The sequence below is a fragment of the Hypanus sabinus genome, chromosome 30 (assembly GCF_030144855.1).
Source record: "Hypanus sabinus isolate sHypSab1 chromosome 30, sHypSab1.hap1, whole genome shotgun sequence".
Classification (NCBI taxonomy): domain Eukaryota; kingdom Metazoa; phylum Chordata; class Chondrichthyes; order Myliobatiformes; family Dasyatidae; genus Hypanus; species Hypanus sabinus.
In genome coordinates, this window is record NC_082735.1 from 25,642,124 (window position 1) to 25,663,953 (window position 21,830).

At 40.1% G+C, this 21,830-nt stretch overlaps 1 protein-coding gene across 4 annotated transcripts in view; it reads right to left on the minus strand.

Annotated features, from left to right (window-relative positions):
- The window catches only part of zbtb8b (zinc finger and BTB domain containing 8B), a 317,365-nt gene that overhangs the window by 19,732 nt on the left and 275,803 nt on the right, over positions 1–21,830 (minus strand). For 2 of the 4 annotated variants that reach the window (XM_059954445.1, XM_059954446.1), the window contains one exon: positions 8,993–9,966. In XM_059954445.1, the coding sequence (XP_059810428.1) occupies positions 8,993–9,926 (934 nt within the window). In that variant the 5' untranslated portion in view covers positions 9,927–9,966. Of the gene's footprint in view, positions 1–8,992; positions 9,967–11,154; positions 11,247–21,830 lie in introns of those variants that run through there. The other 2 variants (XM_059954447.1, XM_059954444.1) reach the window with 2 other exon arrangements.

A 21,830-nucleotide genomic window follows, 5' to 3' on the forward strand; every position in this document is an offset into this window, starting at 1 on the left:
GCCATTGATCAAGGAGAAACTGCATCTGCTTTCTTAATGCTTGTAAATGTTAATTTTCAAAACACTCTGCTCATCCCCATTACCCAGACTCTACTCTGTTACTTTAATATTAGACAGTGATGACTTGATACAAGATTAAACAAAAGATTTAGAGCAAAGAGCAAGAAAAGCATTAAAGACACAGTTGACTATGGAATTCATGGCCAGGGTTATTATGGAACAATTTAATATGCTATTGAAGTGTCTGGGTACTATATTAGCCATAAAATAGAAATACACTTGGTGATCACTTCATTAGGTACAGGAGGTATCTAATAGTGTGGCCACTGAGAGTATGTTCGTGGTCTTCCATTACAGTAGCCCATCCACTTCAAGATTCGATATGTTGTGCATTTAAAGATGCTCTTATGCACACAACTGTATTTGAGTCACTGTCTCTTTCTGGTCAGCTTGAACCAGTCTGGTCATTCTCCTTTGACCTCTCTCATTAACAAGGCATCTTTGCCCACAGAACTGCAGCTCACTGGATGCTCTCTTTTTTTTTACGCCATTCTCTGTAAACTCTGGAGCCTGTAGTGCATAAAAATCCCAAGAGATCAACGTTTTCTGAGATACTCAAACCACCCTGTGATTGTCAAAGTCACTTCGATCACATTTCTTCCCCAACCTAATGTTTGATCTGAACAACAATTGAACCTCTTGACCATACCTGCATGTTTTTTTTTGGCATTGAGCGGCTGCCTCATGATTGGCTAATTAGATATTCACATTAACAAACAGGTGTACCTAAAAGTAGCCACTGAGTGCACAGAGTCAATTCATTTTGGTTGAGATCAACTACCTGATCAAACCTAGTTCTCCCAGCCAAATACAAGCTGAAAACACTACAGTAGCCCACAGGCGAGATTACAAAATGATTGAATGACTATTTATATCTCATAGATTCTTTGCCATTGACACTGCATTTCAGAACCCACTTATACTTAAAATATTCATGACATTACAGAGTTTGAAAGGATTCCAACACACACAAAATGCTGGAGGAACTCAGCAAGCCAGGCAGCATCTATGCAAAAAAAGAACAGTCGACATTTTTGCGCCGAGACCCTTCGGCAGGACTGAATCCTGCCAAAGGATCTCAGCTTGAAATGTCGACTGTACTTTTCTTCTGTAGCTGCTGCCTGGCTTGCTGAGTTCCTCCAGCATTTTATGTGCATTGTCTGGATTTCCAGCATCTGCAGATTTTCCCCTGTTTATAAAAGGATTCCAACCAATTTACAGTCAGGACTTGTAAACCTAGTCCATTTCTATCATCAGATGGCATCAGTGAGAAACCTTTTCAAATCTTTCCAAAGGCGCATCTATTGTTTTGTATTGTCAAGTGGTCATCAGTTAGATATGAACCTCAACAACCAACTACTAAACAAAATACATCATATTTGAGATTCAATGCTGTCCTCCATCAAATTGCATATAATTTTAGCACAGGAGTTACTGAATAACTCGGGGTTCCAAGTCAGATTGTTGCAATCTCACTACCACTGTCAGATAAACCAGCTTGCATGATCAGACAAGGAAACGTTCAATCCACTCTAAAGATTTATATGCACTTCATTAATTAGATTTTCTTTGTCAAATAATCATACATTTTAAATTGGCATAAATTGTTGAATCAATTTACACTACTTGATCTTTAAAAAGAAATAGTCCATGCTGATCACAGACATAATCTTAATACAGATTAAATTCCATAATTTTAAGAAACCACTTCAAGAGGCTCTTCCAACAGTACCACAATCTTGTCATAGGATTTCGAGACATGTAAGTATGAATAATCCAGAGAGCTATGCTTGACGGAGTCAGGACTTTATGCTTCAGCTCTTGATAGGGTCAGCCATGCCAAACAGGTCAGAGGGTAGAGATCAGACTAAGAGTGGTCCACCGGTCTTCTAAGTTCGGGGTTCAGCTCAGGGCTAACTATCCTGACTAGTAAAACAAAACTGCTACAGAAACAGCAATGAAGAATCCTTCTGCATCTGAGTGTGGTGATATTCCTCAGTCTCAACCTGGAACCTGCATGACTGACATAATGAAGGAAGCCCTGGACACCGACGATGATGAAGGACCTTCATTGCTGCCCTCAACGCCAGCAGCGCAATGGGCAGTTGGAAGGTAGGTTCAGAAGGCAATACTTAATGTTTGTGGTACATTCACCAATGGAACTAAAGTCATAACTTACTCCACAAACATCTACTATATCCTGCTTTTAGTCTTCCTGGTTATTCCAGCTTCAACTGTGTAGTAATATACTTGTAGTCTGACCCAGGTCTACAATTAGTTCCTTTTCTATATAACCATATAACAATTACAGCACAGAAACAGGCCATCTCGGCCCTTCTAGTCTGTGCTGAACATTTATTCTCACCTAGTCCCACCTACCTGCACTCAACCCATAACCCTCCATTCCTTTCCTGTCCATATTTCTATCCAATTTTTTTTTAAAATGACAGAATCGAACCTGCCTCTACCACTTCTACTGGAAGCTTGTTCCATACAGCTACCACTCTCTGAGTAAAGAAGTTCCCCCTTTGTGTTACCCTAAACTTTTGCCCCTTAACTCTCAACTTGCCCTCTTGTTTGAATCTCCCCTATCAATGGAAAAAGCCTATCCACGTCAACTCTGTCTATCCCCTTCATAATTTTAAATACCTCTATCGTCCCCCCTCAACCTTCTTCGCTCCAAACAATAAAGACCTAACTTAGACCATTCTGCCCTTCGAGCCAGCACCGCCATTCAATGTGATCATGGCTGATCATCCATAATCAGTACCCTGTTCCTGCCTTCTCCCCATATTCCTTGACTCCGCTATCTTTAAGAGCTCTATCTAACTCTTTCTTGAAAGCATCCAGAGAATTGGCCTCCACTGCCTTCTGAGGCAGAGCATTCCAGAGATCCACAACTCTCTGGGTGAAAATTTTTTTCCTCAACTCTGTTCTAACTGTGGCCTCTGGTTCTGGACTCCCCCAACATGGGGAACATTTTTCCTGCCTCTAGCGTGTCCAATCCCTTAATAATCTTATATGTTTCAATCAGATCCCCTCTCATCCTTCTAAATTCCAGTGTATACAAGCCCAGTCGCTCCAATCTTTCAACATATGACAGTCCCACCATCACAGGAATTAACCTTGTGAACCTACGCTGCACTCCCTCAATAGCAAGAATGTCCTTCCTCAAATTTGGAGACCAAAACTGAACACAGTACTCCAGGTGTGGTCTCACCATGGCCCTGTGCAACTGCAGAAGGACCTCTTTGCTCCTATACTCAACTCCCCTTGTTATGAAGGCCAACATGCCATTAGTTTTCTTCACTGCCTGCTGTACCTGCATGCTTACTTTCAGTGACTGATGAACAAGGACACCTAGATCTCGTTGTACTTCCCCTTTTCCTAACTTGACACCATTCAGATAGTAATCTGACTTCCTGTTCTTGCCACCAAAGTGGATAACCTCACATTTATCCACATTAAACTGCATCTGCCATGAAACTGCCCACTCACCCAACCTGACCAAGTCACCCTGCATTCTCCTAACATCCTCCTCATATTTCACACTACTACCCAGCTTTATGTCATCTGCAAATTTGCTAATGTTACTTTTAATCCCTTCATCTAAATCATTAATGTATATTATAAATAGCTGCGGTCCTAGCACTGAGCCTTGTGGTACTCCACTAGTCACTGCCTGCCATTCTGTAAAGGACCTGTTAACCCCTACTCTTTGTTTCCTGTCTGCCAACCAATTTTCTATCCTTGTTCAACCTTTCTCTGTAACTTAGGTGCTGAAACCCAGGTAACATTCTAGTAAATCTCCTCTGTACTCTCTTTTGTTGACATCTTTCCTATAATTCGGTGACCAGAACTGTACACAATACTCCAAATTTGGCCTCACTAATTTTAACATTACGTCCCAACTCCTATAGTCAATGCTCTGATTTATAAAGGCCAGCATACCAAAAGCTTTCTTCACCACCCTATCCACATGAGATTCCACCTTCAGGGAACTATGCACCATTATTCCTCGATCACTCTGTTCTACTGCATTCCTCAATGCCCTACCATTTACCATGAATGCCATATTTTGATTAGTCCTACCAAAATGTAGCACCTCACACTTATCAGCATTAAGCTCCATCTGCCATCTTTCAGCTCACTCTTCTAACTGGCCTAAATCTCTTTGCAAGCTTTGAAAACCTACTTCATTATCCACAATGCCACCTATCTTAGTATCTCTTCTACTTTGGAAAGACACAGGCAATCTACCATTGGTTTGGTGTCATAAAAATATCTATCTGAATAAAAGACTTGGAAGACTTTTTCAAGTTAAGGAGCATACAAACAGGTGCAATCTAAACACTTCTGTCAAAACACAATTCTTTTAATGGAAATTTACATTTTTTTGAAGAATGTTTCACTTTACTACACTACTGCACTTATTTTCATGACTACCTTAGAAGATAAAAGAAAATGTCATGAAAGTGTATGAAAAGATTTGAAATGTTTCAAAATACCACACTAAAATGTGTGAGATTATAAATTATAATAGCATTTCTACATTGAGGTTTAGTTTTTGTTTAGTCCTGATGAAGAGTATTGGCTCAGAACATTGTTTACTTTTTTTCCATAGATCTGCTGAGTTCTTCCAACATTTTGTGTCTATTACTTCGGTTTTTTTCATTGAGAAAATTCAAGCTTATTACAATCATAATTTATTTATAATTGTGTCAATGAATGAAATTCTCATCTTCATTTATAAATTCCTCCTCAGCCTCACTCCCTTCTCTTGCTCTAAATCAGCCCCGGTACTATCAATATCAATCATCTATTTTCTGGTCTCTTGAATATTCCTGAAACTAATTGCTCTGTCATCTCCTCGTTAAGATGTTCTTTGTAACCAACTTTGACCAACCTCTGGTCATCTGCATTAACATATCCCCTGGTGTTATCACATTCAGATGGTATAAAGGTATCTAAAAAATGAGAATCATTGCTATTGTAATTGATTGCTGGTTACAAGCAGGTGACAATTAACATAGTGGCCAAGGAACCTTCTTGGGATTGTATTAATATTTGATACAAGACCGTTTCCCAGCCCTCTTTTATGGACCAAGCCTTTGTGTTATGGAAAACAAAAGGTATAACATGTTTTTGTGATCTATTTTTAGATAACAGCTTTATGTCCAATAAATATAAATTGCCTAAAACTCATTTTTTTTTAGATACTTACAAGTTAGAAATTTCTTGAATAATGTGTTAGTCCTTTCCAAAACTATGTCCAATGGATATTACAGAAAAAATCCTAGCTCTGAATCCTTGTCAGAAGGGTTTAGTAGCCATCATTTATAATATGATCATGAAAATACAACCAGGGTATCAGAAAAAATTAAGAAGGAATGGGAAAAAGAACTTCATTGTCTTGTACCCACAGAGCAGTGGGAGAAAATTTTACAATTAGTTAATTCTTCTTCCATTTGTGCCAAACATACCCTAATACAATTTAAGGTTGTACATAGGGCTCATATGTCCAAGGACAAACTTGCTCGATTTTATTCTCATGTTAATCCAATCTGCGACAGATGTCATTCTGAAGTCGCTTCATTGACTCACATGTTTTGGTCTTGCCCCTGTTTGCAAAATTACTGGAAAGATATTTTTGGTGTTATCTCAACAGTTCTGAACATCAAATTGCAACCGCATCCTATTACTGCAATTTTCGGTTTACCAATGGTGGATAATAGTTGTTTATCCCCCTCAGCCCGGCGGATGATTGCATTTGTTACATTAATGGCTAGAGGATCTATCCTATTGAACTAGAAATAAATTAATCCTCCAACTACATTTCAGTGGTTTTCTCAAACTATTTCTTGTTTGAGTTTAGAAAAAATTAGACATGTTGTCTTTGACCCTTCAGTCAAATTTGAAGAAACTTGGAGACCATTTATTCAACACTTTCACATGAGCTAAACTGACTTGTCCTAAACCTTATTCTTATCACCTTTAATCATTTGGATAGAGGTGCGGAGTTATTGACACTACTGTGTATATTTGATATAATGCAATGGCCCATGTTGGTTAGGCTAGTTTTTTTTTGGGAAGGCGTTTTTTCTTACTTTTTTCCATTTTCTGTAACCACTATGAGTTTGGTAGGCTATAATATGTGGATTATCAACTGTCTGTATTTGTACCTTAAGCTATTAATTATGTACTCTCAAGCTCTTTGTACTTGATGTTTTACTTATGTTTGTTTAAAATTAATAAAAAGATTTTTAAAAAGACTGTTTCCCGGTGGGCGATATGTTAGTTTTTTTTGTGCGAGTCAGGGGTTGGGGATTAGGGGTTTGATGTTCTTGTTGGTGCTTTATGCCCCCATGTGGCCATTCTGTTTGTTTTTTGTGAGAGAGAGAGGGGGTTGGGGTTTGATGTTATTGTTGTTAGTTTATTTTTCGTGTGGGCGATACGTTCATTTTTTTGTGAGGGAGGGTATTGGGACTTGGGGTTTGATGTTCTAGTTGTCGTTTTCGGTGTGGGCGATCTGTTCATTTTTTGCGAGGATGGGGGAGGGGTTTGGAGTTTGAGAGCTTTTGTTGTGTGTGTGTGTGCGCGCGCGGTGGGGGGGGGTTGATGCCTTTTCTTTCAACGACTTCCATGATTTTTCTTCTTTCAAGCCTACTGGGAGAAGATGAAGCTCAGAGCTGCATTCTGCATACATTAACAATAAAATGAACTCGACTTCCAGACTGTATTGTCCCATACAATGGAAATGGTGGTTGGAGTGGAGGAAGAGGGGTAAAAATGGAAGTGTTGGATTGTACTACCTATTGCTTTGGATAGGAAACTGTTTTTGTTATAGGAAACCAGCTGTGATGGGTTGAATGGTCTCCAATTTTTCAATCAAGTACGAGCAAGGATAACCAGTGAATCTTTAAATTGGCAAAATGTGACTGACAGTGTTCTAGGAATCTGGAAAGGGCTATCATTATATTAGTAAGTGACCTAGCTGAAGGAACAGGTATTAGAAAATCTATGTTTATCAATGGCACCAGGTTTGTTGGAGAATAATGCAGTATAGAGCAAAGTACAAAGTTGCAAAGAACATTGGAGGTTCAGTAAAGGGCATAACTTTGCAGCAGATGGAGGTCAATGTGAGAAAATGCAAGATCACTTGAATTTGGCAATGCCCTGAATATTTATTAAACAGCTGGTAGTTAGAAATGAACAATCAGAATTGGGAGCCCACATTTAGAAGAAACAAAAACATACTATATTCTTTTAAAAAATAAAGTTTAGTGGAATCTTGGCTTTTATCTCAAGTTTGAAATACCAAGAAAGGACAGCTGAACTGAGTTCCAAATTGCATCCCATCTGGAATACATGTTCAGTTTAAAGTTTTAAATCTTTGGGATTTTCTACTCCAGAGGGTCGTGGGTGTACTTTAAGTGCAATAGATTCCAGATAACTGGGCCACAAGTTAATCGGGGCAGCCTCTTATTTGAGACCACTCTTAAAGAACAAAAGCTAATCGAGAAAGTAGCTGGGATTCCCAATGTTCATTCAGGACACTGTACAACTTTGTTTTTGGGGTTGGAAACGTGCTAAAGAGTTTCTAACTAGCATTAGTCACGAGCACTTTGTAGCCATTAGACACAACACCATGCTTCCAGCAAACGGTTTTTAAAAAGCATTAGTTGAATGTGTTTTATCACTGAGTTGGTGAGAGATAAACAGCGAGACAATTCAGAACTGTTTTGCTCACTGCAGTTTCAAACATTCCAGCCTGGAGACGCCAGAAACAGCTGGGAGTGAAAATGAAACGATTTCACTACTTCAACAACTTAGAAACCACAAAAAATTTCAAGGTATTGAATTCTGCACATTTCCTACTTTGAAAGTAAGATCTTGAACATTAAAATGAGTGTTAGGAGAATGCAATCAACAACAGCACTATATGAAGCAGTCCAATATCTGCACTGATTTGGTTCATTTACAGTGAAAAGAATGTGACAAGGATGAATTCCTCTGCTGATAAGTAAAAAAATTAATAAACAGTTTTACAGTATTATCATACTATTGAGAGTGTTCATTTAAATACATAATTTGTTACTCACTCAGTCTTTTTTAATACCTTTCTAACTATTTCTATGAAACTTCTGCAACTGCTTAATTGGGCCAAAATGTACTGCTCCCATGTGTCCCAATTAACCAGAATCTACTGTATAGTCAAAACCAAATTCAATAGATCTTCAAACATAGGATAGAGGCAAAGTGGATGGGGTACAAACACAGCCATAATTTTAATGAATGGCCTGCTGGTCTTAAGGGGCAGCGCAATCTATTCCTGCTTCCGGCAGAATGGAAACAAACTCCACCTACCCTCCCTTTATCATATCCACGCGGTCACTTGTTGATTTGGGGGAATGCGGAGAATGTATTCAATTTGTGGGCTGGTGTCCAGATAACATTATGTGGGGAAATAATGATCCACCCAAAGCACCAGACACTCTCATACACTGTCACAAGAGAGTAACCTTGATGGCACGGAGGAATTTAGATTGTGAAGCAAAACCTAAGCTACACACACAAAATGCTGGAGGAGATCAGGGAGCAGCTATGGAGAGGAAAAAGCAATCAATGTTGCAGGCCAAGACCCTGAATTTGAATACATAGATTGTCACACAAAAAAAAACTGGTGACACTTATGGAATCCAAAACTAACATAGATGATGTTTTGAAATACACCAGCATTTTTTTTTAGTACTACATTAGTTTCAAGGAGTAGGCACTGTCGAAATAGTCAATTACTCCCAGATTTCTTGTGGAGAAAGTAATTTCCAATCTGAATCTTAGTATTTGTCTAAGATAGCTATGCATTGCATCAAAGGATGCAATGTTTCTAACAAAAGCTTTGCGTTATGTTATGCTGTTACTGTGATCTCACCTGCATCTTCCCCATACCAATCGCTCTGGACATCCATCATATTCGAGAAGGTGCCCCCTCCGTCCTCTGGACGCCCCCCACGGGAAAAGTGCTGCATGATGTCATCTTTCCGCTGGACATTTCCTGTCCTCAATAAAACTTCCAGGAATTGTTTCATTTGATAATTCTCATACGCTATCTCCATGGCTGGGGCAGACTGCAGCCGCTCCTCGGACTGATCCGTGGCAGACGGTGTAAACTGTCGGAACCGCTCAACTGATCCCACTTCATCCTCGTCGAATTCAACTTTCGGTTCTGGAAGCTTGGGCAACGATGGAGGGTGCACTTTCTCTGGAGAAAGATTATCTTGATCCTTTTGTGCAAGATCTATGGGATGATAAGTACTGCATTCATTCCAGTTAAGTCCTTTATTATTCTCAGGGCTTGCCTCCTTCTGTTGTTGAACTGTCGGAACAGGGTTTGGACATTGATTCCGACAAAAGGACACAGCATCTCCAAAGGCATTTATATTATTTCCATTCTCCACATGACTGCAATCATCATCCTTTTCATCTTTCACACAGATATCAAGAGAAGATCTAATATACAACTTGCAAAAGCTGACCACATCTGTCATCTGTAGATAACTAGCAGCCGACATTACTTCGATAACATTTTTACTGCAAAGGTTCAACTTTCCCGAATAAAGGAAGTCCAGAATAATTGAAAAGGCCTCAGATGTGACAATGTCCAATGAAGCAGTGCTAGGGCGCCCACTATCATGGATATAGTGAATTAACAAGGCTCTGAAGTAGCCGCTGTTAGCAAATAGAATATTCCGGTGAGCTTTGAAAATTCTTCCTTCCACAATTATGCTGCAGTCACAGAAGAAGTCCTGCTTACGCTGCTCATTTAATTCTCCCAGAAGTTTAGTATAATACGATGTGATCTCCATCTTTCATGAGCAGGACTTTGTCAAAAAGGTATTTCTTTACCTGTAAAAGAAACAGAAGTCAAAAGCTCTCAAAAATAAACAGTGGATTCCATGATAAAGCAGCAAGAAAAAGAATTACCCACTTGGCCCTTGGTGTCACCAATAAGTCACAGACCAAGCTCTTTTCTGCCCCCAGATTAACGTAGCAATGGTGGAAAAGCCCTTAGATATCAAATAACCAGGAGAAAAACAAAGTTTATTTATCTAGCTGCAAAAATGCACTTAAACCATTATAAAAGAGAGCATTCCACTTCAGGTTTCTATACAGCTCCTGCATTAGAATGACAGTTCACTGCTTACTTATTAGAAGCTAAGTAAAATCTAAACACTCTGAAGAAAACTGCAGTATTTAAATTATAATTCAGGTCAAGAGATCCACAAAGGCCCAATTAGCACCAGAGAAACTTGAGTCCTGGCTTAAAGTGCTTGACCTGCGTGGATAGGCAAGAGTAAAATAAATCAGTTCCTGTAACTCCAGATAAAAGATTTAAATAGCATCAAGTATTGAGCAAACTGATTTAAAAAACTGATTGTTATCACGTAGCCGCAGTATGTATTGTTGACAAAAACAAAGTCACTCATAACATTAGGTAGCACCACTACTTTAAATAATAATACTTTCATTCATAAGTACACATTTTGCATTATAAAATGCTTTCAGGCAATGCATTGCCATCATAAGAAAAAAGCTGCATTGTTTTTTTCAGTTGCTTTTGGGTTCCATTAACTCTTTACCTCAGTTTCACATTAAAAACTGACAGAAAATATCAGGCATTAACAATAGCTGAATATTGTTTAGCAAATGAAGGTCTAAATTTTGAATACTATTCATTAGCAGTACTCAGGAAGCTCAACTACGCTATTGTTTCAGGTTCTGTTCGGATGGAGTAATTTTTTTCCCCCAAAAAATATAATTGGTTCAAGGCTCTTTTTTATGACGTCACAGATAGCTTTTGAGCCAAGAACCCTTCAAAAAATAAACTTCCTATAAAATAACGGGCACAAAAATAAATTATGCTAAGAATTAGACGTTGAACCATTTCAGTGGTTATAACTGTTCTGCTGCAACACAGTTCCCAATGAATACACCAAGAGGTCAGAGCTTAGGGTTACAATCTCTAATTCTGTTTAACGGACATCCCTCAAAACTCAATTGTAATATCAGAAAATCGTTAAAAACCAGAATTACCTATTTTCTTTCTGTATTTACCTTTCCACCTTTTAGTCAAGGCAGAGATCAAACCGATGCCCACACGTCCTGCCAACCTAGTTTTACACCGGAAATCGCGGCGTACATATTGATTGACGTTCATATACACCACTTAGAAGTCAGGCCTTGTACCGTAGCGAATGGAAAGCAGGATAGTGGGCGGGATAATTGAGCTGCCAAGTTAGGTTACACGAGCTGGAAGCCCGTGCGCGTGCGCACAATTCTACATTTGGGAGTTGTAGTTTCATCCAGATTGGTTGCCAGGGTAGACTGCGTAGCGTGAACTACAGTTCCCAGGGTCCCGTGCGCCAAATCACCCCCCCCCCCCCGTCCACGTCAATGGAATGGCAAGTGACCGGCGTCGGTTGATGGTTTCCGTTCTGTTCGTTGATATCAACGAGGGCGATTGGCCTAATTTCCCCTTGACAGCATCAGCTAATGCTGCGTGCTTTGGAGGGAACGAGGACTGACAGAGGCGACCCTCCTCCTTGGTCCCATTCAGCACGGTCCTGGGATTGTCATTCCTCTTGAAGGCTGCAAATGCGCCAAATTCACCACAGTTGCGCCCTCTTTTAGTGTGTTGGGTGTTGTTCTGGCATTTGAACCAGCGATAGCAATACCTTACCTCCCAACGCGTTGGAGGCCAAACCCCTTTTGTATTGAGAAGTTGCATTTCACTCGTTGTCATCTCTATACAGCTGTGTATGGTAAATAAACCTGGGCTAACTATTAACTAAAAAGATGAAAGGGCCTTCATTATTTTCTTATTGGCAGGTTTATTTAATATATTGGGATCAAGAGCCGGCTAGTTTGCGCTGCCTGTCTCGCTATTCAATGAACGGTATGTCACTGGACCAAGATTTAAAATTTATACATTTGACTGTGATATTAAGTGTTTACAGTTTTCGTGCAATGTAAATATATTTACCAGTTACCAATATATTTAGCCAGCCTCTTTGCATACCACTTGACTCCACGCTATTTTAAATGGCTTGTTAAATTTGGCCTTAAAATATTCAATGACTCTGCCTCCATTGGTCTGCGGTATAGACTGCAAAAGATTCAAGTCCCTCTGAGAAATGAAACTCCTCATCATTTTCATCTGAAATGAAGGACCTTTACTCTGAGGTGATGCTTTCTACTTCTAGTTATCTCTGTCAAGGGAAACATCCACCCCATCAATTCCCCCTCAGAATCATAGGTGTATCAGATCAGCTTTCATTCTTCTATAGTTCAATAGGTTTAGGTCAATCACCTCAGCCTCCCGTCATATGTGAATTCCTTCATGAATCAAACAAGTGGATGGTAGCAGAGGAAAGTAGAATGCACCAAAAAATTCAAATTATCTCTGTCCATTCCACCTGGGTACCCTCCAACTTGATGGCATGAATATCAATTTCTCCTTCCAGTGAGCAATTTAATCCCCTCCTTTCTATTCCCCACTGACCTTCCACTTCTCCTCACCTACCCATTACTTCTCCCAGGTCCCCTCCTTCCCTTTCTTCTATTGTCCACTCTCCTATCAGATTCCTTCCTCTCCAACCCTTTTCCTTTCCCACCCACCTGGCTTCACCTTACAACTAGCCTTTTTCCCCTCCCCCCACCTTTATATTCTGGCATCTTTCTCTTTCCTTCTCTAACCTGAAGAAGGGTCTCAGCCTGAAACGGTGACTTTATTCATTTCCATAGATGCTGCCTGACCTGCTGAGTTCCTCCAGTGTTTTGTGCGTGTTGCTCTGGATTTCCAGCATTTGCAGACTTTCTCATGTTTGAAATTATCTCAGTTTTGTGTTGTAATTGCACTTGTTTGTTCTTGCATGTTTTTTTTGACAAAATGTAGTGGTTCTGTGAACCAAATTTACGAAAAATATTTTCCCAACCAATACAAATTGAAGTAGTTTTACTCAAATTGAAGCAGTGGATCCGCCCTCTCTAGAAAAATTCACATCAGACTGAATTGCATAAAAATCTCTACAACAGAGTGAGAAAACTAATGTTTTCAGTGACATCATATGAATGGAGTTGGTTTATGTGCCAAGGTACAGTGAAATGCTTATCTTGCCTACTGCTCGTATTGATCAATTCATTACACAGTGCATTGAGTCGTACAAGATAAAACAATAACAGTTTGCAGAACAAAGTGTAACAGCTACAGAAAAAGTATAACACAGGTAGACAGTAAGGTGTAAGATCATAACAAAGTAGACTGTGAGATCAAGAGTCCATCATATCATACTAGGAAACCATTCAATATTTTTATAACAGTGGAGTAGAAGCTGTCCTTGAGTTTGTTGGTACATGCTTTCAGGATTTCGTATCTTATACCTGATTGGGGGAAGGGGGAGTTGGAGAAGAGTGAATGTAACTGCAACAAAGAATGAAGTAGAACTATGGCAAGTTTTGGACATCACACAGGGGATGACCACTCTTTTACCTCGTTTACTTTTCATCAGCTACTATGCATCATCTAAGATTTAAGTTATCTATTTGACTGTTTGAGGCATTTACTTCAAAGTATTTATAGTTTAGTCACAATGTAAATATATTTAAGAGGTGTTGCTTATTAGTGAGACCTCCATTGGTCAGAGTCAGCCATGGATGTTGCATCCCAACTGCCTAGATACGCAAGCCTGGGCAATATAATATGGAGAGCAAGCTGTTGCCCGTGTAGCAAGCTCTCCCTCTCCACCTAAAGGAACGGTAGAAACTGATCGAGTTTGGCACCAGCAGCATCACAGGAGACCATAAGACCATACGAGCAGAATTAAGTCATTTGGCCCATCGAGTCTGCTCTGCCATTTCAACATGGCTGATCCAAATATTCATCTCAGCCTCTATCTCCTGCCTTCTCCCCATAGCCCTTCATGCCCTGACCAATCAAGAATCTATCAACCTCTGCCTTAAATATACACAAAAACTTGGCTTTCACAACCGTCTGTGGCATAGAATTCCACAGATACACCATTCTGGCTAAAAAAAACCTTCCCATCTCCTTTCTAAAAAGACGGCCCTCTATTCTGAGGCTATTTCCTCTGGTCTTGGACTCTCCCACCTTAGGAAACATCCTCCCCACATCCACTCTATAAAGGGCTTTCACCATTCAATAGGTTTCATTGAGATCACTTCTCATTCTTCTGAATTCTAGTGAATACGGGCCCAGAGCCATCAAACGCTCTCATATGACAAGCAATTCAATGCTGGAATCATTTTTGAGAACCTCCTTTGAACCCTCTCCAGTTCCAGCACATCCTTTCTAAGGGACCCAAACCTGCTCACAATACTCCCAAGTGACACCTCACCAGTACATTATAAAGTTTTAACATTACATCCTTGCTTTTATATTCTCGTCCTCTTGAAATGAATGCTAACATTGTACTTGTCTTCCTCACCACGGTCTCAACCTGCAAGTTAACCTTTAGGGAATCCTGCACAAGGACTCCCAAGTCCCTTTGCACCTCAATGTTTTGTATTTGCTTTCCATTTAGAAAATAGATAACCCTTTAATTTCTTCTACCATAGTGCATAACCATACACTTCCTGACTCTGTATTCGATCTGCCATTTCCTTGCCCATTCTCCTAATCTGTCAGAGTCCTTCTGAAGCTCTCTACTTCTTCAAAACTACCTGCCCCTCTACCTATCTTCATATCGTCTGCAAACTTTTCAAAAAAGCCATCAATTCCATCATCCAAATCATTGACATATCACGTAAAAAGAATCTGTCCCAACAGAGACCACTATGAAACTCTACTAGTCATCGGCAGCTAGCCAGAAAAGGCTCCTTTTATTCCCACTCTTTGCCTCCTGCCAATCAGCCACTGCTTTATCCATGCTAGAATTTTTCCTGTAATACCATGGGCTCATAGCTTGTAAAGCAATTTCACATGTGGCACCTTGTCAAAGGCCTTCTGAAAATCCTAGTACACAACGTCAACCAATTCTCCTCTGTCTATCCTGCTTGTTATTTCTTCAAAGAATTCCAATGGATTTGTTAGACAAGATTTTTCCTTGAGGAAACCATGGAGACTACAGCTTATTTTATCATGCACCTCCAAGTACCTTGAGACGTCATCTTTAAAAATTGACTCCAACATCTTCTCAACCACTGAGGTCAGACTAACTGGCCTAGTTTCCTTTTTTCTGCCTCTCTCCCTTCTTGAAAAGTCGAGTGACATTTGAAATTTTCCAGTCTTCTGGAACCATTCCAGAATCTAGTGATTCTTGAAAGATCAATACTGTAGTAATGCCTTCACAATCTCTTCATCCACCTCTTTTAGAACTCTGGGGTGTACACCACCCAGTCCATGTGACTTACCTACCTTCAGACCTTTCAGTTTCCCAAGAACCGTCTCTCTATTTATGGTAATTTCACATACTTAATACCCCCTGACACCTGGAACTCCCACCATACTGCTAATATCTTTAACAGTGAAGGCTGATGCAAAATACTTACTCAGTTCCTCTGCCATTTCATTGTCCCCATTACTAATTCTCCAGCATTGTTTTCCAGCAGTCGATATCCACTCTGGCTTCTCTTTCACACTTTTTCTATCTGAAGAAACTTTTGTTATCCTCTTTAATATTATTGGCAAGCTTACTTTCATCTTCCATTTTTACCTTTTTAATGACTTTTTTAGTTGCCTTCTGTTAATATTTGAAAGTTTCCATTCCTCTAACTTCCCACTATTTTTTGCTCTATTATATACCCTCTGTTTGGCTTTTTTTGTTGGCTTTAACTTCTCTTGTTAGCCACGATTATGTCATTTTTCATTTAGAATACTTCTTCCTCTTTGAGACATATATATCCTGTGCCTTCTGAATTGCTTCCATAAATTACAATCGTTGCTACTTTGCCATCATCCCTGCCAGTGTTCTTTTCCAATCAATTCTGGCCAATTCCCTTTACTCCACTGTAATAATGATACATCTGATTTTAGCTTCTCCTTCTCAAATTTCAGGGTGAATTCCATCATATTATGATAACTTTCCCCTAAGGGTTCTTTTGCCTTAAGCTCTCAAATCAATTCTGGTTCATTGCACAACACCCAATCTAGAATAGCTGATCCTCTGGTGGGTTCAACCACAAGCTGCTCTTGTAGGCAGTCTTGAAATTCCCCCTCCTGTAATCCAGCACCAACCTGCATATTGAAGTTCCCCCATGACTATTGTAACATTGCCCTCTTGGCATACATTTTCTATCCCTGTTGTAATTTGTAGGCCACATCCTTACGACTGTTTGGGGTCGTTATAAAACTCCCATCAGGCTCTTTTTACCTATGCAGTTCCCTAGCTCTATCCGCAATGATTCACCACATTCTGGACCCTATGTCACTTCTTTCTAATGATTTGATTTCATTTTTTACCAACAGAACAACACCCCCACTGCCTTCCTGCCTATCTTTTCAATACTATGTGTATCCTTGGACATTAAACTCCAAGCTATAATCTTTCAGCCATGATTCAGTGATACCTACAACATCATACCCACCAATCTGCAATTGCACTGTAAGTTAGTTACTTTATTCCATATACTGTGCGTATTCAGATACAACACCTTCAGTCCTGTATTCACCATTTTCGATTTTGTCCACTTTTGACGTTGCAAGTCATCCTGTTGAGTGCAATTTTGCCCTATCAGCAGCTTCTCATCACTGCATATTGCCTCTGTAAACCAGCTACCTCATCTTCAGCATGATGATACGCCTTTTCTACAATACTTCTTGCATTGAAATATAGGCAGCTCAGGACACTAGTCACACCATGCTCAACTTTTTGATTCCTAACTTTGTCTGCAGTCTTACCAACATCTACTTCCACAATCTCTCCACTGACTTTTCTGGCACTCTGGTTCCCATTCCCCTGCAACCCTAGTTTAAACATCACCATGCAGCATTAACAAACCTTCCCACTAGGATATTAGTCACCTTCCAATTCAGGTGCAAACTGCCCCTTCTGTACAGGTCCCACTTTCCCTGAAAGAGAGCCCAATGATCCAAAAATCTTAAGTCCTCCCTTCTACACCAACTCCTTTGCCACGTATTAAACTATAATCTTCCTAGTTCTCGCCTCACTAGCATGTGGCATGGATAGCAATCCTGCGATCACAGCCCTGGAGATCCTGTCCTTTAACTTAGCACCTAACACCCTGAACTCACTATGCAGAACTTTGTCAGTCATCCTACCCATGTCTTTGGTATCTACATGGAGTACTTCTGGCTGTTCACACTCCCACTTAACTAATCTGAGGACTTGATCTGAGATATTCTGGACCCTGGCACGCGGGAGACAACATACCATCTGGGAATCTCATTCTCACCCGCAGAACCTCCTGTCCATTCCCCTGACTAACAAATGCCCATCACAACAGTGTGCCTCGTTTCACACCTTCCCTTCTGAGTCACAGAGGCAGACTCAATGCCAGAGACCTGTCCACTGCGACTCTCCTCTGTTAGCCTTAAACTCAATGTAGGACAGCCTTAGGGATTTTTCCCTCGGGGTCTACTCCCAAAGCCTTCCCCATGAATGGGTATAGCTACAAATCAGCAAAGGTTTGAAATCTTAATTTTTCTTCTCTTAGATGAGCTGCCAACCACGGTTGATGAGCCCCATCTGCCAGAAGTGACTGGTTTTAAGGCAGCAGTAACCTGCCTTTGCCCCTTCTCCTGTCTGTAGAAATGGTTCCGCCAGGCTTAATAGCTAAGCTACATGTGAAGGCCAGGAACTGGACAGTTGTCAGAGACAATTGAGATGCACATCATTGAGAGCTTTTAATAGCTGGGAGCTTATTCCCATTAACACCACCAGCTATACCATCCTTAAAGAATCTTAGTTTTATTCCCCTTATTCTAATTCATTTTCTCCCCCTGCTTCATTGCATTTCCTGTCTTTATGCCTTATTCTTTAGCTAGTTCCTACTCTTCTGGATCTACCAAAACCATATTGGAATTGGACTGGCACTGGACGAGTTTCATGCAAGGGAGACAAATCTCAAGATTGCACAGTACTGTACATTAAGTCTTTCCAGTCACCAAATAACACTTAAAACTACTGAGCTAATTCAAAGCTAAGTACTCCTATTTCTATTTCCCAACCACTTTCCTATTTTAACCAATATACAGCACTGTGCAAAAGTCTTAGGCACCCTAGCTATATATAAGTGCCCAAGACTTTTGCACAGTACTGTATATAGTATATATACTTTGATAATGAATATACTTCATGGCAGAAATGGGCCCTAAGTATCTCTAACCTATTATAAATAAATATGTCAGCATTTTGGTATATGAACAATTGGCACAAAGTAAATTCAGCTGTGAAGCCACTTTATTAAGATAAATATAGCACAAACTTGTCAAAATTGCTTAAACCAGGGGTCCCTGGTTTCTTTTATGCCATGGGCCCCTACCTTTAACTGAGGGGTTCGTGGACCCCAGGTTGGGAACTACTAGCTTAAACTAAAGCAATAAAACATGGGAGTGATTTATGTGGGCGGCAAAGAATGGTAGTATAGTGGTTAGTACAACACTTTACAGTACCAGCGACCCAGGTTCAATTCCTGCTGCTGCCTGTAAGGAGCTCGTATGTTCTCCCCATTACTACATGGATTTTTTTCCGGGTGCTCTGGTTTCCTCCCAAAGTTCAAAGTTCTACCAATTGGTAAGTAAATCAGTCATTGTAAATTGTCCTGTGATTAGGCTAGGATTAAAATCAGGGGATTGCTGGGGTGGCATGGCTTGAAGGGCCTATTCCAGACTGTATCTCAATAAATAAATTATAAAATGGATCACCTTCTTCCCATATTGGTCCTGGATGCAGTATCCACCCATTCTCTCAGTTTTTGGTTGTTCTTCCCGTCATCCTCTCACACCTCATTTTATCTGATTCTTCTCCATTGTGCCTGACCCCATCAAGAAAATATCTTTTAGAGTAGCCCTTTTTAATGCAACACAATGGAAGATCTAGCCACAGTCAGGCTCTTAAATATCATCACTTGTCTTTATTTGATTAATCATTGAGAGGTTTGGTAGGACTGAACTCGTGTGTTATCATGCTTCTGCTTATTCTGTTTCATAATGTGTAATCAGTTCTGTAATTACTTATGTTAAGTGACTCTCAGCACATCTGTGCTACACCGGGTTTGTACAGACTGCTCAATCATTTAGCGTTGGGATTTCATCTTTTCTCTGTCGGCATTTCTCCACAGTTCAAACAGGTTCAGGATCCAGAATGCCTGTTAGCTAAGGGAAGTTTAGAAAACCTCCTCAAGGATAATTCCCATCCCCCAAGCAGTAGCATTAAGCATGGCTTCAATATTAGTTCCCAAGGCAAAAGAAAGATCCCCAGTTTGAAAGTGGTCCATGTTTGCCTCCACCTTTCTGTTGACCTCATCACTTAAAGCCAGATATTCTGCATTGGAATATATGTCAGAGGCCATGACTCTTTTGTGATTGTTTCCGTCTGCCCCCCTTAACTTCCTGTTTTAGAATCAAAGTCACCAAACGAACTACAACTGTCACACATAAGTTGTTACATCTTTCTTGAGCCCTGAACTCTTATCTTCCCACTCCAGATGTCCCTCTTTGTTCACAGGATGTTAGAGTGGTACCCAATACAGGTGTTATGTATATAACTGCTTGTTGCTTTCCCATCTTTACCCCCAGCTCATAAATTTCCAGCTGGTACAGTGAATGACTTAATTCCTGTAGTGTTTACCCATGACCTCCCTTTGTGGTGTCCACCAGTTTCTTTTTTATATGCTTTTATTCTTCCCCTTATTATATTACAAGTTTTGAATTGCCTACCGACATTTAGGTTAAGGCAGTCTGAGGTACTCATATGTTTCAAGTAGGCTTCAGTTATATCAGTGCCCAAGAAGAACTTGGTGACCTGCTAACATCCAGTAGCACTTACATCCACAGTGATGAAATATATCAATTCCTGTCTGTGAAGTGACTTAGATCCGCTCCAATTTGCCTACCAGAGCAACAGGTCAACAGCAAGTGCCATCCCATTGGCTCTTCACTCAACCTTGGAACAAAAGGACAACAAAGGATACATGAAAAATACAAAGGATACAAAGGAAAGGCATACATGAGGATGTTCTTTACTGACCACAGCTCAGCATTCAATGCCATCATCCCTTCAAAACTAATCAGTAAGCTCCCAGACCTGGGCTTCCTTGTGCAATTGGATCCTCATTTTCTTCACTTTCAGACCCCAGTCAGTTCAGATTGGCAACAATATCTCCACAATCTCCATCAGCACAGGTGCTGCTCAGGGCTGTGTGCTTAACCCCCTACTCTACTCACTTAACACTAATGACTGTGTGGCTAAGCACAGCTCCAATTCCATATTCAAGTTTGCTGAAGACACCCTGTCGTGGGCCAAATCAAAGGTAGTGATGAATCAGCACATAGGAGAGAGTTTGAAAATCTGGCTGTGTGGTGCCATAACAACAACCTCTTACTCAATGTCAGCAAGACCAAGGAGCTGATTATTGACTTCAGGAGGAGGAAACCAGAAGTCCACGAGCCAGTCCTCATCAGAGGTGGAGAGCGTCAGCAACTTTAAATTCCTCAGTGTTATAATTTTCACAGGAACTCTCCTGGGCCTAGCACATAAGTACAGTTATGAAGAAAGCATGGTGGCACCTTAACTTTCTGAGGAGTTTGCAAAGATTCAGCATGACTTCTAAAAGTTTGACAGGTCATCCAAGCCCATCAGGGTTCATATTCAGATGCAGGTGCAGGAAAACATTTGGACTCAGAATAATGAAGTTAAACTAAGAGTTTAATTCATCAAATAAACTAAATAATACAAGGATATAGAGAACAGAAAACTCCGGTCAGAAACACTCCAAATTAGCATCAACATCAACTCAGCACTGAGAGAATAGCAATGCCCCTTTAATACATCTCAGGGCAGAATTCATGCTCTGCTAACCCCAAAAAATCAGACAAAACAATAAACCTAAGAAGTCAAACAAGAGTACAGGTTAATGAGGGCCCAATGCCCAGCTAATAAGCCCCTGACTAAATGCACGTTAAACATAGAACATCATCAGGAAAAGAAAACACGAAGCTATTAAATTTATCACCTGCAAGGTCATAGCAAGCATTCATGGTTTTCAAGCATTCATAGCAAGCAAACAAAATCAGAAACTGTTACAAAAACAGTCGTGGCCTGAAGCAAAAGAATCATCAATTCTCTATTCAAGAAATAAAAACAATGAAACTGTAAAAAAAAATGAACCCTCAGAAAGCATGACTAACAACCTGAGGTTTAGACAGTTTTCAGTCAGCTGCCTTTAGACTTCCGTCCAACTACTTCTAAACTTTTATTGTCAGACATTTTATTGAACTTTTCTTCAAAGACCCATTTGTTATGCTTAGACAACATAACTATATCTACATATGTATTTTTGTACTAAGTGCATTATTCCATTATAGTTTCCCTTCCAAAACACGTTTGCCAGATATGCTAATCTAGATAAGCTTCTTCCTTTCTCTCAAAAAAAGGGTCACGACTCTAGTCACAGCCTGTCACAGATTGGCACTTGTAAATAATTATATGGTTCAACCCCCGTCAATATTGAATTGAACAATTCAGTTAAAAATGTATTAACTCTCAAAATATGTTTTATCAAGTTTACTTAAA